This window comes from Molothrus aeneus, chromosome 6 (assembly GCF_037042795.1).
Source record: "Molothrus aeneus isolate 106 chromosome 6, BPBGC_Maene_1.0, whole genome shotgun sequence".
Classification (NCBI taxonomy): Eukaryota; Metazoa; Chordata; class Aves; order Passeriformes; family Icteridae; genus Molothrus; species Molothrus aeneus.
The window spans coordinates 30184650-30201873 of NC_089651.1; the positions used below are offsets into that span (position 1 = coordinate 30184650).

A 17224-nucleotide genomic window follows, 5' to 3' on the forward strand; every position below is an offset into this window, starting at 1 on the left:
GAGACTGGCTGACCAGCAGGCTGTCACTAAACCCTGCTCAGTTTGAAGAGCTGTTTTCCTAAAGACAGAAGCACAGGATCATTTAGGTTGTAAAAGACCTCGAAGATCACCGAGTCCAACCTTTGACCAGTCACCACCTTGTCAGTCCACAGCCATGTCCAGTCATTCCTTGAACACATTGGTTGTGTTCTTTTTCTTGAAGGCACTGGTTTGCAATCAGCAAACTGAACACATGCCCCAGAACTAAGGCTGGGTCATAGTTTCCTAGTACATAGTACTAAAAGTCTAATCTATTCAAGGTAAGCATCTTGTTTTAAACACGACACTTAACTGCAGATACAGGGTAACTGCAAGGAATAAATGAACACCTTTAAAAATAATTTTAGACTTGTATGAATAATAAGGCCATTTCTTTTCTCTTGTGTAGAGAAAGCTGTAGACAGCACAGCTAAATGGTAGGTCTACAGATTTAGCTGTAGACAGCACAGCTAAATGGTAGGTCCATAGTCTGTTGTAAGCTTGAAAGAGACACTGGAGCTCTGCAGACCTGTTGTCTCTCCCACAGGATGGATGGTGTCAGAAGGTACACAGAACATCCTGCAGGGCACTGATGGGTCACAGCATGTTTCACACATTCAGCAAAGTGGCAAAAAGAAGACTCTCAAGATCCACTACAGGAAGTAAAATTGTACAGTGATTTATTTTAAATCTAGAAATATGTTACATTTTTACATTAGTGTGCAGTTCGTGATGTCTCAAAATAGAGAGTGCAGATATATGTAAAAAAGTAAAATATGGGGCTAACCACAGGTCTCAGTAAAGTTACCTTAATTATTTAAGGCATGGAACCCCCCATCTAATATTTTTAAAAGTCACATTTAATTACATTCAAAAATTCTTTATGCAATTAATTTAACATTTATTTGAATTAAATCAGGACTGGTAAAAACGCAAATACCCTCATTTCAGTCTGATACAGCTCACAACAAAGCCTGGGATAAGACTGAAGAGTTCTACCAGTGATGTCTATGTATTTTCTGTTATTCTTGAGGGAACTAGCACACATTCTTCATTAAACAAGACAGAATGATTTCTTACACAAGGTAGTTCCAGATCCAAGCTGGCAGCAGATGGACAGCCAGATACATATTTCAGTGCTGCTCAAGCTCTTCCTTTCAGCAGGAGGGAGACAAAGCTAACACTGCTTAAAAGCTATCATAGCACCTCTCCATGGATGTCAGCGAGTTCTGTGTGCCTCAGGAATTAGGAGAGTAGAACTCAACTTTAAGCAATATGCTTTAAGTCTACATTCACAAGCTCATTTGTATAAAACAGATTCTGTACACCATTTCAGAAAAACTGGGGAGACAAACATGAATGAAATAACATTAATGGCATGATTTGCTGAGACTGATGCTGCCTATAAACACTGAATACCTAAGGGGGTTCAGCAGCCACCTTGAGCTGATTGTGACTGGCAGAATTTTGGCAGCACCTACACAGCTGAGCTAGGTTAACCTTACTCAACATGTTTTACTGCTTTCCACCTTGTCCAGAAACATTCAATACCCAAAAGCCTAATGCATTTACAATAATCTTTCTTTAAAAAGGGTAGAATCAATACAGTTTTTCCAATACACCTGAACACTGTTGTTGTCATAAGCTATGGATGAAACTGAGAACATGCCTGCAATGTGAGGCAAAAAGCCACAATTTTGAATATCCAGCCCTTAGGCCAACAGTAGCACAGTATTATTTCTAATGCTGACTTGAACTAAGATACTCAAGTTTCACCCCATTTTCTTTCTGAAGCATCATTACTTATCCCCACTAATAGCTTAATTGCTTTTCAGCCCTATATATTAATTAAACCAGCAAATAATTTCCCTTTCTAGCAAGACAGGAATGCACTCTATACTTCAATTTTTCAACATAAAAGTGTACTGATTATTAGTTCAGTACCTAGGACAGTTATCTGATAATTTCTTTATATCTGCTCTATACTTTCAGCTCTTTAACTATGGGTGTGAATTTGTTCTACTAACATTTTAAGAAAGAATATATGCAAGACAGAATGGAAAACAGTAACTACTTTTTTATCCTTCAACATTAGACAGGATTGACTTACACATTGACATAATTCCAGTGTTTTACCTGTAGGAACAAAGGAACTCTATGGCTAAAAGAGATATTCACAGTTAAGGTTCTTTGTGCTACCCAAACCAGCCAAGATACTACTCATTTAGTGTCAGTAACAACAGCCCCACTGCAGATGCACAACCACAGTAGTTAAACCTCCACAGCCAGAATCATCTGAGGATGCAGAGATGTTCCCACCTGCTTTGCAGAATGCATCAGGATACATACCTTACCTTTTGTTCCCTTATTTCAAGTTTTTTGTTTTAACCATTAAAAATATTCCCCTTTCTTGTGACTTCTCAGTCAGTTACCAGTGTTTTACACATTTTCACTGCAGAACTGAGCAAATGCAGGGCAATAAGTTGGCTAGTGAATTACAATACTCATAACACAGTAGCTACATTCAGCTATTTTAATTCCAGTTAGTTGTCCATTAGTCCAACAGCCACAACATGAACCATTTGCAGAGATTAAAAAACCCCACTGTCTTCCAATGTTCAGCACATCAGTCTGTATTAGTCAGTATTCTGTTATAAAACATGAGAATTTTAGTTGACTTTCAAGCAGCATGTCTTATAACTATATATTTTCACAAAAATATAACCTCTGCCTTTCTGTCTCTACAAGTCTGTGAAAAACAGCGGCTCCAATCAGTCGGTATGTTTTAAAGAAAATACCGTAAAAATACCACATCTAAAAGTTCAATATAATAGTCATATTTGATTGGACCTAAAATTACTGTGCAGTCAAATCTGATTTTAAAAGTCTGACTAAAAAGACACAAGGATCGAAATATTTACATTATACACATTTTTCAATACAGTGCTATTAGAAAGTGGAATGTTTGAGAATTAAAATATTAACTCAAGCCTCACAGGGCAGCTCCAGACCAGAGCAGCATCTTCATTCTGTGTATTTTTTGAACAGGAGAGGTTTCTCATTGACATTTTTCATGTGTAGATTATTCCTCTGCCCAATCATCTGTAGAATTACGCTCCTGAACTAGCATCATGTCCCACAAACTCATTAAGTTAAGTGTTAAATAACATTCATATTTATAACTATATGACAGCATGGACTATATATATACATATACACACAAACACACTTAAAATCTTTGTCCTAAGGGTGATCCTAAGTTAAAAAAGTGGATTTATGTATAAAAGTAGTTGCTAGAAAAAAAATCTATGTAAAGCTTTAGAATTTAGTACTGATATGGTCTCCATTTCTAGACCACAGAGAAAGAAAACCTGGACAATCTTTAGATCAGTTAAACTGGCTCACAAGCTGGTCAGCGTATTTTTCAGTAATACGCAATTTCACTGGCAAAGGATGCTGCCACTGAGGTCTAGAGCTCACATGCATTTGTACTAGAATTGGGCAGACCTACACATGATCTGCCTGGAAAGGGAACTCGATTGAAGTCCTTTTGTCCCTTGGAACTGCTCTCATCGTAGCCAGGTGGAGGGCACCCACTGGGGTTCTGTGTCGAGCTTATTTATTAACCGAAGTAACTCTTGATATGCCTTATCAAGATCAGAATTCACAATTGCTGTATCAAAGTAGTGGCCATTGTTCTGTTCCATCTCCCTTGTCTTCTCTATGATTTCTCTTAGCTCTTCTGGCTGCAATCAGAAACATAGGGTTAGTGTAGGTGTGTAAGCCTCTTCCCCACAGTAACAGCAGGGAATGGGAACAAATCCATTTCTTTACACAAACACTCCTGGTGTTGCTACTGGCTTTTGAAAAGTTTACAGGAACACTTAACCATGGTCCATATTTGAAAGCTAAGGGCATTCAAGACAATCCTGACTGATTGGCTATGAGTGGCAAAGAGTAAATAACTAGCCAGGCTAAAGAAAATGGGGAAGATTAGCACTGCTCATTGCACAACACTGATCTCATCACTGAGGGAGACTGGACCCGTGCAGAACAAGGCAGCATTCTGCTGGGCACCACCAATACCTAACAGCCAAAGGAGACAGCTGACACTGGTGACACTGCTCAATACACAGCAGTGAGAGCCACACATTTAGGTTGACCAAATCACCATAACAGCAGGTGAATAACATTGCAGAAATATGGAAAACACCACTTGGGAGCTAGAAGAGCATATGTTAAAAGCAAGAATATTGCAGTGTAGATAAATGATATAAAGGCAGAAGCAGAAATGTTTTGATTTCAGAATTTTTCTTACACTTAGATTCTAAAAGTGTGTTTATTTTTCTCAACTTATTTTTGGATTGTGTGAAGAAATATTCAGGTTTAATTTTTGAGATAATATTCTAGGAAGGATATTTCAAAAGGAACTTCAGGCCTTCAGGATTTTTTTCTTAGTCATAACACACTCTGGATAAAATCAGAGCAACATTGGAGCATACATGCAAGAAATACCCTTTTCTTTATCAGGAAAGGGATTTAACTTGGTAGCATGTACCCAAATGAAATAAATACAACCCCAACACAATTAATCAGAAAGAAAATAGGCACAGTGTAACACCAAGAAATGCACCCCTTTTTATTGCAAATGGATTCCTTGACTATTGCAACAAAAATCCAGAACATAAGATGCAATATTTATATAAAATAAAGTTTTCTTCATGGCATAATCGTGAAGGAAGAAACACCCATTTAAAGACTATGATTATATTTGACGCAGGGGAGGAAAGGAAAAAAAGGAAATTTCTTCTGTTTCAACACTTGGACTTTAATGGACTTTTAAATCTTGCACACAAGTAATGAATCACCCTTGCATCAAACAAGGAGAGCAAAACAACACAGCCATAGAACACAGTGAGTTATAATTCCTGAGCAACAGCCATGTCAGGAATAACTGCGAGTTATCTTGGGAAGATTGTTTTCCCTTAGTATGAACTGCATTATGCTCAATTAGTACTTTGAAGATACTGTGGTGGCAAAGGGCACTTGCCAATCACTACAGGGTAGATTTCAGTTAAAAAGGTGATGATGAACCTATTCCACTGCCTGAGCAATAAGCACTTGGTATATCATAGCCTGATAAGGAACTTTTCTAAGCTTTCGGATGTCCTGGTTTATTTGGCTTTCAAGTCCATTCTGCAGAACTAACTTCTGAGAAATTAAATAATCTCATAAACTCAGATCTTTGACATGACTGGTTAAAAATGAAGAGTGATCCCACAAGATCAAGAATTAAAATAATTTTAGCTGAAGAGTTTTGGATTTTCAAGTAAATGCTTTTCCAAAGGCAGGTACATTCTGAAATGAAAACCAGTAATGCTTTGCTCCATTAGAATTACTCCCAGGTTTACCTGAGGACAAAACTGAGTTTTCCACAGTTTTGAAATGAAAGGTCATGTTTTTGTACCCAAATGCAGGGACCCCAATGCAGACACTGTACCCCAGGATTAATGAATTAGCAGTGCATTCCCTTGTCTAATACCTCTCACATCCCTTTATGCAAGAGCATCCTGAATGAACCCTTCCCTTAGCATTGTCTGCCTACCAACCTGGAGCACAACTACACTGGTTCACTGCAGTGCTAACTGCCAGTACCATCACCGTGACCCCATCTCAAGGAAGGGGATTTATCTGCATTTATTTGTTCACCAAACCCAGCATGGTTTCAGAAGAAGTGTAAGACACCTTACCTTAGGATTTTTCCCTTCTTTGGCCAATAAAGCACGTAGTCGTTCTTGTGAAGGTGGTGCAACAAATATAATATATGGCTTCAAATCAGAGTTACGTAGTGTTTTCAGTGACTGCAAAAACAGGTTTACATATTTAAGTTTCACCCAGGAAAAGGGCATTTATTGATGCACTATTCACATGCTATAATAGACAATACACTCTTCAAACACAACAACTGTACAATATATTAACAGCAACAGAATTAACTGTAACAGCATTCAGAGTTCAGACACCATTTCCTACGAAATTTATATTCCAACATTTTCAGCTTCATGAAACTGAAATATTTACTTTTGTTCAAGAATATTCTTCATAACTGAACTGAAGGAACAGATCTTTTGGTATCCAAAAACAATAAAAAGGTTAGCTATATTGAACTAGCTGTTGTACAATTCTAAGAAAAGGTATCAGCTTTGAACAGGGAGAAGAATCTTTAAGTATTACAGATTACTTGAAAAACTACAGTTTAACCTTTTCTGTTTTGAAGATTAAAATACAAGACATCAGATCCACTATTACTGTATGTGTAGCATTTTGTTTTGTCAGGTTTGTCTTGGAATAAACAACTTGTCTCGAGATAAATTTTTATAGGCACAGAATCAGCTAAATTTTAAGAGTTATGAATTTTCGTCTCATGACATGCTTTGCAATGTCCATGAGCTATGCTTGTAAAGTATCACATGGTCCCAACTGGTGATGACTAGCTGATGACTAACCATAGCTTCAATACTACCCCATCTTACTGATATGGCTGGGTTTTAGGGCTTTTTTTGCAGCATCTACAACAGCAGCAGACCTCATACATATCATGTGTATCAGGAAACAGGCTGCATTCCAGGACTCGGCCTCTTACCATGTTTGACTAAATTTCCAAATAGAGGTATGCAAGCATAGTTTTTCTCTTCATAACCAAAAGGTCACAGCTAAATGTTTTTTTCAATACTGTTGATGTGATGTACTTAATTTCTGAGCTGTATTTGGAAACGTGACAAACATTGCTGAAATGCAGTTTCCAAGTATAATCACAATGTCCTCTCCATCTTCAAAAGCCCCAGAGATCACAGAGTAATTGGAAGATGGAGAGACACAAATTTTATTTTAATTCATTTTTAATTTTAGATGGTTTCCAGATACTTAAAGCTGGTGAAAACTAAGACCCCTATCAACTGCAGCACAGATAAAGATGTGCGTATTTGCAAACAAGGAACTGAATAGAATCAACTGAGCATCCTGGCATAAACACAAATATGGATCTTGAAAACACACTCATTTTATAAACCAGAGAGACAGATAATTCACAGCAGCTTCTACAATGAAAACATGGCAGGCAAGAGCTTTGCCATACCTGGGTATGAAGATTTAAAAGGCAAATTTTGCCCGAGTTGATGACTTGCCGCACGGAGTCGATGCTCGTTCCATAGAGGTTCTTCTCAAACTCCCCATATTCAATGAACTTCCCTGCAGCTATGTCACTCTCAAATGCCTGTCGGGAGATGAAATGATAATCCCTGCCAGCTGCCTCAGTCTCTCGCCTACTACGAGTAGTATCTACAAAAAAGGAATTGAGACAGTGATACATGTATAGAACTGAAAAAAAGAAAGTTTTTTTCTTAGCAGGCATATTGCTTATCATGCAAACACAACCCCCATGCCCTCCCCAGCCCAACACAGGAATTATCCATGAAGTCTGTGTATTTTATTTTCTACAATAAATGTCCCTGGTCAAATTAAGTTGTCAGACTTAATTTAGAGGTCTCTTTTACATTAACTAGAGGAAAAAAATAGTAAACTACAAAAAGAATAGTTTTAACTGTGCAGTTGTGTTCTGAATGTGAAAACAGCTATTAGTTGTTTTTCAACAAATATGTATTGCTAAATGGTTTGTAAACATAATCTAGGGTACATTAGACATTAAAAATACAATATTCACTGAAATACAAGTAGTTTGGGAGGGCACTAAAGCCACCTAAACTTAAATTTATGCAGGACATTTGATTAAAAGTTTCTTGTCCGTTTATACTGACTTCTTTTTGAACTTCTGTAACTCACTCCAATTATATTCAAACCGATATAAATGCATGTCTTATAATGCCTCTGGAACACTGTGTTTGTAACGCTGGATTTGCATTAACTTCCCTTTTTTCAAGAGCACAATATATCCTGCCCAAACCCCCAAGCTCCCAAATGACTATTTCCAACAGAACAGGATTTCCCTGCAGCCCAGGCTTGGAACAAGGGTCCCCATGTGCCGTCACACTCACGGGGCACGGCGGTGGCAAAGCGATCCACTTCGTTATTCATCAGTCTCTGCCGCAGCTCGTTCTGCCCGCAGTTCTGGGGGCCAATCAGAACAATGGGACGTTTCCTATTTGCTGGCTGATGGTACAGTGACATTTCCTCGTAGGTCAAAATTTCCTCATTGTCATAATCTTGAGAGAGGACAATAAAACAGTCACAAAGTACTCTACTGCCAGTTTCATGTATTGCATGTCATGCAGTATCAGATTTCAGACAGTTCCTGAGTCTCTGCCCAGCATCTGAGTCACCAAAGCAACGGAAGCCCAAAGACTATCATGTGCCCAAGTATGATGAGAATTTTTTCCCTTTCTTGCAGGGAAAAAAAAAATTCCACTTATTACTCTTCATTACTCTTCATATAACTAGTAGCACAAATCTAAGAAACAACTTGTTTTTGCAGAAAAAAAAAATTTCTAGTACAAGAATAACACTTTATAGCCAAAGGCAGCAACTATCATCCCCATCCCAAAGTACTTTTGTAAGAACATAGCCTATAAAATCTGTCAAGAAAGTTTCCATTTATGAAGTTTAATTATGCAGAGTGAGATTATATTACAAAGCTGTAATAAATTGGTTCATCATTGTAAAATTATGACTGCTTCTATGCCTAAAAAGTTATCTGTTTTTTTCTCTTATTATCTGATCTTTAATAAAGACACTACAAATCCTTTCACGTCTTTTACATCTTTCACTAAATGCTACAATACAACATAGCATTGCCCTTACACAGAACTTACTGCTAGCATTTCTAACATCATATCTCAAATTCACTTCACAATCTTTTATAGTTGTTTATAATCACATACATTGTACAAAAGTTGTTCCTTACCATCATTTTTATTTGCATTGTATAAAACCTTTTTCCGTTTCTTTTTGTTCTTCTTTGCGCACCAGAGTTTTCCTAAACAAAATAAAAATTATGACAATCAAACACCCGTACAACAAAAATCTTCCTATTCTGCCCATGTTTTGGATGTTTAAAGTGGAGAATTTATTCTGCAGTTTTCAGAAGGCAAGATATCCTTTTATTGATTACAATCCTTTAGTGTATTAAGCAAATGTCAAGGACTTCAACCAAGTCACAGCAGACGAAGTTCTTTATGAAAAAAGGGGCTTTCCAAATTCTCAACATCATCCTAATTACAGCACACATAGCTGTGAAAAACCCACGTGATTTTTACAACAAAGTGTTAAATTCAGACTTTTATTTACATGAAGAATTTCAAAGAATCATTCCACTTGTATTACAAATAAACAAAAACTACACCAGGAGATTTTTCTACAACTCCACCATGACAAGATTCTGTGTAACACTAATTAACACTGCTACAAAAGATTTTTTTTTTTTTTTTACTTGGGAAGCATATATCCCACCTGATTTTTCAGGCTCCTTGTCTTCTTCTATAGTTTGCTTCATTGCTTCTCTTTGTTGCTGAAAACTTTTTCCTTGATGCATTAAAAAAAGCACAAGAGTCATTAACATTTAGAAACCATTTCCATGCTTTTTCATAATGACTTACTAACTTAACTCTTTCCTAATCTTTCACATTTCTGAAGGTTCTAGTAGAATGTAACATACAAAAGAAATTTTAAAAGAGAAAGCAAAATTGCTGCAAAACTAATTTATTACTTCAGAAATATATTCATCAAGAGAGACTTGCAGAGTATTTGTTGTATACTAGACAGTTTTGCCTGGAAAAGTGAAAGTACAGGAAAGACTACATTTCCCTACTATGATGATGTAATTTTATAATTATTTTTGTATGTCAAATGTGCTCTATTTATATTAAATATTTTGAACTTCAATTTAAAATAGATTAGCCAGTATTTAAATCAGTGTTTTTCTCAATTTATTCAAGCATCATAAAGTTACAGTGTGATATTCTATGGAATTTGAAAAGTCTTTTGTTCACCATGTTTAACAAAGCAGCAGGTCCTTAATGAACTAGGCTACAACATATATTGCAAAGCAAAAATTATGAACACATTTCAGCATCTGAAAATCCTGTTATCCAAAGGCCCTCAGCAGTGAGAAAGGAAGTCTGTCACAAATAACTGAAGCCCTTAGTTAAGCGAAAACATGCTGAAAAGTGACCACAAATAGGTACTGTGTCAAGTGGTTTATTTGGAAAAGGTAGGAAACCTCAGAGCAGCGCCCATCTCCTGAGAGCAAGTGGGCTGCAGTCCCACATCTCTGCTGCAGCCAGCAGAGGGAACTCTGAATCTGCTGAGTCCCCACGGTGGAGGAATAAGGGAAGAGGAGAGTAGCTCCTGAAAGGGGCAGTGAAAGCAGAAGTTTTGCTCTGCATTTAACTCCAGACATGGTGATGCCCAGCAGTAGGCTCTGTTGCAAATGGTTCAAAGACACAGATATATTTAAGGGAACAGATGTTTAAGGAGTACACAAGTCTTTGAAAACATGAGTATTGCTCCTGTGTGGCTATAATAACTAACTTGACTGAGCATCAAGCTTTTTCTAGAGCTTTATTTACCAGGGATAAGGCCTGCCAATGGCTGATTATCTTCATCTCCATCTCTGTAAGCCTGCCACCAGTTTGGATCCTCTTGACTAATCACATGGAGTATGTCTCCTTTTTGAAAAGACAGGCCTAACTCTCGGCAGGGGACGTAAGGATCATCAGAGGGATCGTAGTCAAAATGCGCTTTCACGTGTATCTGCAGGACATCAAATGTTAAAAAAAGGGAAAACACCCCAGCGACTTCTGAAGAATTAAACCTTCTCTTCCTGTGATTGCATTAGAGCTATGATATGTAAAAACTCCAAGCTTCTATAAAATGGAAACTTTATCTGGAGGCACTGGAATGGAATCGTTAGGTTAGCAATGGAAAAGACACAGTTGTGCTAGGCTGGACAGAAAGGGTTGAATTTAACATGCAATTTCCTCAGCACTGTAGGAGACAATCGCCCCAGCTACTGATTTAAGTTCTCTGCATTCAAAAATCATCAGAGGTATTGTGATTGCTTAAAGTATCTAATAAATACACAGACTGAAACTCATTTGCTGGACTTAAAGTGAAGTTTCACTTGTAAAGTGTTTTGTCACCAGTCATTTAAGTCTGGGCATTCTTTCTTGAAACTGTTAAAGCTATCTTTTCCTCCCAATGCATATTCTCAAGTTTCGACAACCCAAGTTTTTTTAATACAAACATACATATACATACATATACATATATATATATATATAGACAGACACAAAATACAGAAATTCAAAATAAGAAGCTCAGAACCTCAGAACCACAGAAGTTCTACTTTTACAACTTCTTTCAGAAATGGAGTTAAAATTGTACTAAGAGTTTCAGTTTAAGATCATTAATAATTTTCAACACTTAATTCAGGTGTTAGTCTGATCACAAGTAAAATCAATTTAAATGGCTACGTTTTGGGTTTGTTCTACAATGTAAAGGACCTTCAGAAGAACCTTTTACACACTACTGGTAAAACTAAGTACGTTTCACCAAGCACACAAACACCTGTAGAGCTACTTACAACTGTCTCCTTTGCAGGGGGTGGCTTGCTCTGCTGACTGGGAATCAATACGAAGGTCAGAGTCCCATGCATGTCAGCCTGAGAGAAAAAATAGGCTCTTCATATACAGTATCAAAATATGCCTTAAGGTTAAGAATTTTAGTAAATAATACATTTTAGAAAATGCTTTAAAAATTCCCATTAGAAGTTGTTCCTAACCATGCATCATCTGGCCGTTAGCTGGTTTAAAATACAGAGTACAGATAAAGATGCAGTGATTCAGTAAGACTAGAAAGCTAAGTGTTGATACTCAGATTTTAAAAGCCTAGCTTTCTCGAATATAAACTATTTCTATCTGAAATGGAGCAGCTGCTGTTCTGTCAAGCAGAGACGTAGGAGAAACGGATAATTGTTCTGTTCAAACAGAACAATTGTTATTGTTCTGTTCAAAAATACCAACAAATGGGTCTACTGGAATGTAAAAATATATTTTAAAAATTTAATTTTTCTAGAATTGTTTTGATGGAACAGTGCTTTCAAATCTAAACATTTCTACTATGATTTTATGCTGTTGACATTACTAAAGAATTCAAAACATTGTTTAAAGATTTTGCTAAGATACTCAAATCTTGCATATGTGAAATGTTCAATACCAACATTGTAGTCATCCTTGATAAGAAAGTAGAACATAATAAATGTCTTGTCTTCATCTTCTTTGTTTACATACTTCCACTTGCAGAATGTGTCTGCACACATAAAAAATATCTTGATAAAATGCAAGTGACAACCTGTGACAAGGTCTACAGGTGTTTCACGTCATATACACCATTCTGTGAAGCTTAACAAAACAATTTATCCTGTATAAAACAAGAAAATGCACGTATCTTAGAAAATTCAGAACTAAGGCTTAAATATAGTAAATGTAACTTGAACAAGTTCCATTGCCTGCAAGAAAGGAAAATTCATTATTTTCAGTCCACGAGGAATGTATATAATCTCACACTGATTATGCAAACAGCCTAGTCTAAAAGTCAGGTGTAGTTTAATATCACTTGAGTAGCAAGTAGTGAGGCAAAACTAAGGAGGGAAGTAATTTCTTCCTCCTGTGCTTGAAGTGTTTTGGGGTGTCTGAAGTATTTCTGAACTTCATTTCCAGATTACAAAATAAAAATGACAACATATAAAGGATTAAAAGTATTATTTTAAATTAGTTGCATTAAAATATATTCTAAAAATCCACAAGCTTGTGTTTATTTTATTTTTAATTTGCAGCAAATTGATTTTCTCTTATGCTAATGCATTGTGGCTTTACACCTTTTGTTTTTTAACTCTAGGCTGCAGGAGCTACTCAGGAGCAGAATAAGCTCTCTGAAGAGAACTAAACTGCCAGACTTGAACTACCTGTTAATCACCTCCAAAACACTCTTTTCAGGAGTTAGCCAAATATGGCTTTAAAAAAATACAGATGGCAATGGAGACAATCACAAAACATGAAAACTCTCAGATCTGATCTAAAAAAAAAAAGGACATTCAAAGCTTCTCAGAGAATTGTAACCATCTTTCTAATTGATTTAAAAACAGTAAAACAAAAACCCCCAAACCTCACACATTTCTGCCTCTACTTCCTTCTACTTTGATCTCACTGCATGAAATAGATGAAAAATTTTAACAGCAAATTTTAGGAAAAAGTCCAGCTGAAGATGGAAATTGTCCATTAAAAACCAGTGTCTAACTGTACCATAAGACAACTTCATCTATGGACATTGCTGTCTACTATTCCTACAATACACAACATACAGCCAAACTTAAGTCTTTGTCCTGATTCTGATTTGTCTCTAGAGCATAGATCTACTAAGTAATTTGAAGATATACTTAATATGTTTCTCCTCTTTTTTCCCCCCCTAAAGTCCCTACTGTGTAAGTCCTAGTTGATATTTCCAATGTTTTGTGCTAAAGTTATAAATTGACCTCTTAAAAAAAAAAAATTATGTTTCCACTTTGACAACATGGTCTTGACTGCTGCAATTGGATCAAAGATTCAGAGCTGGGTTCCAGGTGTCTTGGACACTAATCCAAAGCAGGTACCAAGGAAAAGCGTGAAAGAAATGAAATTGGGCAACAGAAAATACTGGCAGTAATTGCCAGCTTTTGACATTTTTCTCACAGGGCCTTTTTGAAATTGAGTTAATTTACTGATTCCTGATGGATTTTCTTGTCTAGCTGCTTTTAAACTAAAGTATAATTTTGCCATGAATGGTGTAATAGACAAAAAAATGTCTATGCAAGTAAACTGCTAGACAAAAGGGCTTTTACCAGGCATGAAAGAGTAGTAAGTCTAGTCACAAAAAGGTTCCATGTGATACAATTAGTGGTGGGTTAAGTCCGGCCAGCAACTTAAGCACCAGCCAGGTTGTAACACTCTCTTCCAGCAGGTTGAGGGAGAGAATTGGAAGACCAAATGCAAGAAAAAAAATCTCATAGGTCAAGGTAAAAACAGTCTAATAAATGAAGTGGGAAAACCCCAACCCAACAAGTGATGCAAAAGCAATCGCCACCCAGATTTTACTGCTCAGCCTGATGTTACATGGCCATTCACATCACTGTGGTCAATTTGGGTCAGCTGTCCCAGCTGTGTCCCCTACCAACACCTTGCTCACCCCAGCCAGTTGCAGCCAGCAGACAGAGTGAGAAACAGAGAAGGCCTTGACACTGTGCATGCACTGCTCAGCAACAGCTAAAACACTGGTGCATTATCAAACTGTTTCAGTCTAAACCCAGCACCATATAAACTGCTATGAAGAAAATTACCTACGAACCAGCCACACATTTATTACTTGTGGACTGAATCAGAGACAAAGATGAAAAATTACGGTTTTCAGAGCTAAACAAAGTTTTCTTAGAAATCATTAGAAGTAAGTGTAAAGATAACAGCTTGATGCTTCCACATTTGTAGGCTTCATTTTTGCAGGTAACTGCAATTATACTTGTCAGTATCATCCTATGTGTCAGAAAGAAAACTTGAAATGTACCTCCAGATGTGAACACCAGCTACCAGAATGAAAATACTTCTGAGGCTAAATAAGAGTAAAATGACAAGCAGAGTCAACAGGCTTGAGACTTATGAAATGAGTATTTATTGCAAAGGAAACAAGAAGTGTTCCAACTCACCAGCAAGTCAAAAACTTCATTAACATCTTTTCCACGGATCTCAATGCCATTGATCTCCAGAACTTCATCCCCTTCATGCAACAGCCCACTCTTCTCTGCAGCACCTCCTTTGACTATGCGACTGATGATAACAGAATCCATTTCATTGCGAACAGTAGCACCCTGTGTAGCAGAAACATTCTGAATTTATTACATATATGAAACTCAAAGCCATCTATTGTATATATTCCAAGCACGTGGAAAAACTATGCTGAAAAAGAATGCAAATAACAGCTTGGATGCATACACACAATGCTCCAGTTCAAAAAAAACGACTGCTTAACTCCTTCAACCTACACTAAAGGCTGAACAATTTAATTGCTCTACACCATAAGATTCATAATTTTTTTATAAAGATAGTCCTAAGAAAACACTTATTTGAAAGGTGCAAATAGCAGATGATAACTGCTAAACAAACTCCAAAACCAGAAACCAGCCAACCAAGAAAACCTACACCTGGTTGGCACAAGGTTTTAAGCTCCCTTGCAGCAAGCTTGAGATAGTAACTCTTGCCAAGAAGATCTTTCCAAACCCAAACTGATAGAAGTTGTACAGATTTTACAGGGTAGTATGGCTACTGCCCAATTCAAATTAAACACAAGTTTACTGTCTATAACTGTTTCTCATTTTGGAGGGAGGGAGAGTGTTTACAAGTTAAACACTACCTTGGCATTGGAATTCCTAACATTTCATAGCAATCTGGAAAGGACAAAAAGGGTTACTTCCTCTACATACAACTGAGTAAGCACCAGTACTTACCAAGGGAATATCCCGAGCTTTCTCAATGCGAACTATTTTAACCGTCTCCCCTCCATACATGCCAACATTCTCATAAATCTTTTCATCTGTCATAGGCTCTGGTTGCATTTCTTGTTCTGCAACCTTATCATGAGCCAGTAGAAGTGCCTAGTGTTAAACAAAATCAGCTCAGTTACAGAAAATATCACAGTTGATATGCATACAAAACAGCAGATGAAATTCTGCAATTTCAACAGTCTCTGCAGGTTATAGAACTTTGAAAACTGACTCAAACAATAAAAAAAATCATTTATCACAGCTACATAGAACCTATTTTTTTTCAGAACTTTCAGAATAGAAAATAACATAAAAGCAATTTTGAACACAACTGTGACTGTACTTCTATCTTATCTGTAGTAAACCAATGTCTGGTTTTTTAATATGTATGTGTCTGCAGACTCAGATTAAGTTTTGCAGAGAAAACTACTTTTACATCACCACCCCAGGACAAAATTTCCATTATGCACCTTAAGGTAAGCATGGAACAACTGCCAAAGGTAAAAACAAATAAACAAAGCAGCTCACGCAGTGCCCTGTTCCCACTGACCTACTGCTACATTGTTTATGTGTAAATCACCCTGTAATACATATAGACTGTGGCAAGGGCTGAATACAATCATGTACTACACTTCATTAAAAAGTTCCATTAGTTTCTGGAAATTGCAAGTTCCTTATCCTAGAAAAATTAGAGTTGAGGAATAAAATTCATACTTGCCCAGTCAGCAAAAAATAAGTTACACTGAAAACAGCATCAAGAAATAGATCCATTAGATTAGAAGTTTCATTTTGTTTTACCTGCATGTGAGGGGCATTCAGCAAAGCATTAAGCTCCTGTCCATCCTTATGGTGGCTGGGTTTCAAAACACTCTGTACCTAAAATGAAATCAAGCAGTAAAACTAAATCTAGCCAGTGATTTATCAATCCTCCCTCTCCTACTCAAGCACAACCCCCTACTTGCAATTACTCATTTTACTGAAAGCAAAGAATATCCATGTAGTTGTTACACTACTGCTAATTAATTAATCTGGTACACATTAGGAAAACATGCAATGAGATCACAGGACTAACCCAGCACATCTTGCCTCAGTAACAATCTACCAAATCTAACTTGGTATGCAGTACCTCACACAGATATCAGAGACTGGCAATGAGCTCAGGTATCACAAAAATGCACACAAAAAAAACCTCTAGACAGTGAAAGTTAGTGATTTCATGGCAGTGAAATCAGTCACAATGAAGTGTTTTATGAGACTATGCTGGGCTTTTAAATTGGAGTAATTTCTTATTAATGTTACTAGCCTTCCTCTTCCTTAAAAGTAGACTATCATATTCTTATTATGCAAACTATTTCCACCAACAGCAAGGCCAAAGATTCTGAGACAGGTTTTGCAATGCATCCTGGAGCCCTTCTCAGGAGGTGCGCAAATTAAAACTTCAAAAGGTCCCTCCCTGGAAACCTGATTTCTTTGGCTCCTTCCAAAATAATCCACACTAACACAAGGATAGTTTTTGCTCAAACAGCTTCAGCTGCCAAAATAAGTTTTCCTTCTCATACAGTTACTAAATGAGCCTTGTCATCATCTCTTGCAAATACTGGTATGCTCATACAGAGAGCCAAGACCAGG

General features: G+C 36.9%; 1 protein-coding gene across 1 annotated transcript in view; it reads right to left on the bottom strand.

The window, feature by feature from the left end:
- Window positions 1-681: 681 nt before the first annotated feature.
- Window positions 682-17224, bottom strand: part of PALS1 (protein associated with LIN7 1, MAGUK p55 family member) — a 55635-nt gene continuing 39092 nt past the window's right edge. The window contains exons 4-14 of the mRNA XM_066552187.1: window positions 16394-16471; window positions 15560-15706; window positions 14762-14923; window positions 11615-11692; window positions 10599-10782; window positions 9481-9552; window positions 8936-9007; window positions 8070-8237; window positions 7154-7356; window positions 5769-5879; window positions 682-3764 (exon numbers count right to left, since the gene is read on the bottom strand). Coding sequence (XP_066408284.1) covers window positions 3588-3764; window positions 5769-5879; window positions 7154-7356; window positions 8070-8237; window positions 8936-9007; window positions 9481-9552; window positions 10599-10782; window positions 11615-11692; window positions 14762-14923; window positions 15560-15706; window positions 16394-16471 — 1452 coding nt within the window. The 3' untranslated portion in view covers window positions 682-3587. The remainder of the gene's footprint in view (window positions 3765-5768; window positions 5880-7153; window positions 7357-8069; window positions 8238-8935; window positions 9008-9480; window positions 9553-10598; window positions 10783-11614; window positions 11693-14761; window positions 14924-15559; window positions 15707-16393; window positions 16472-17224) is intronic.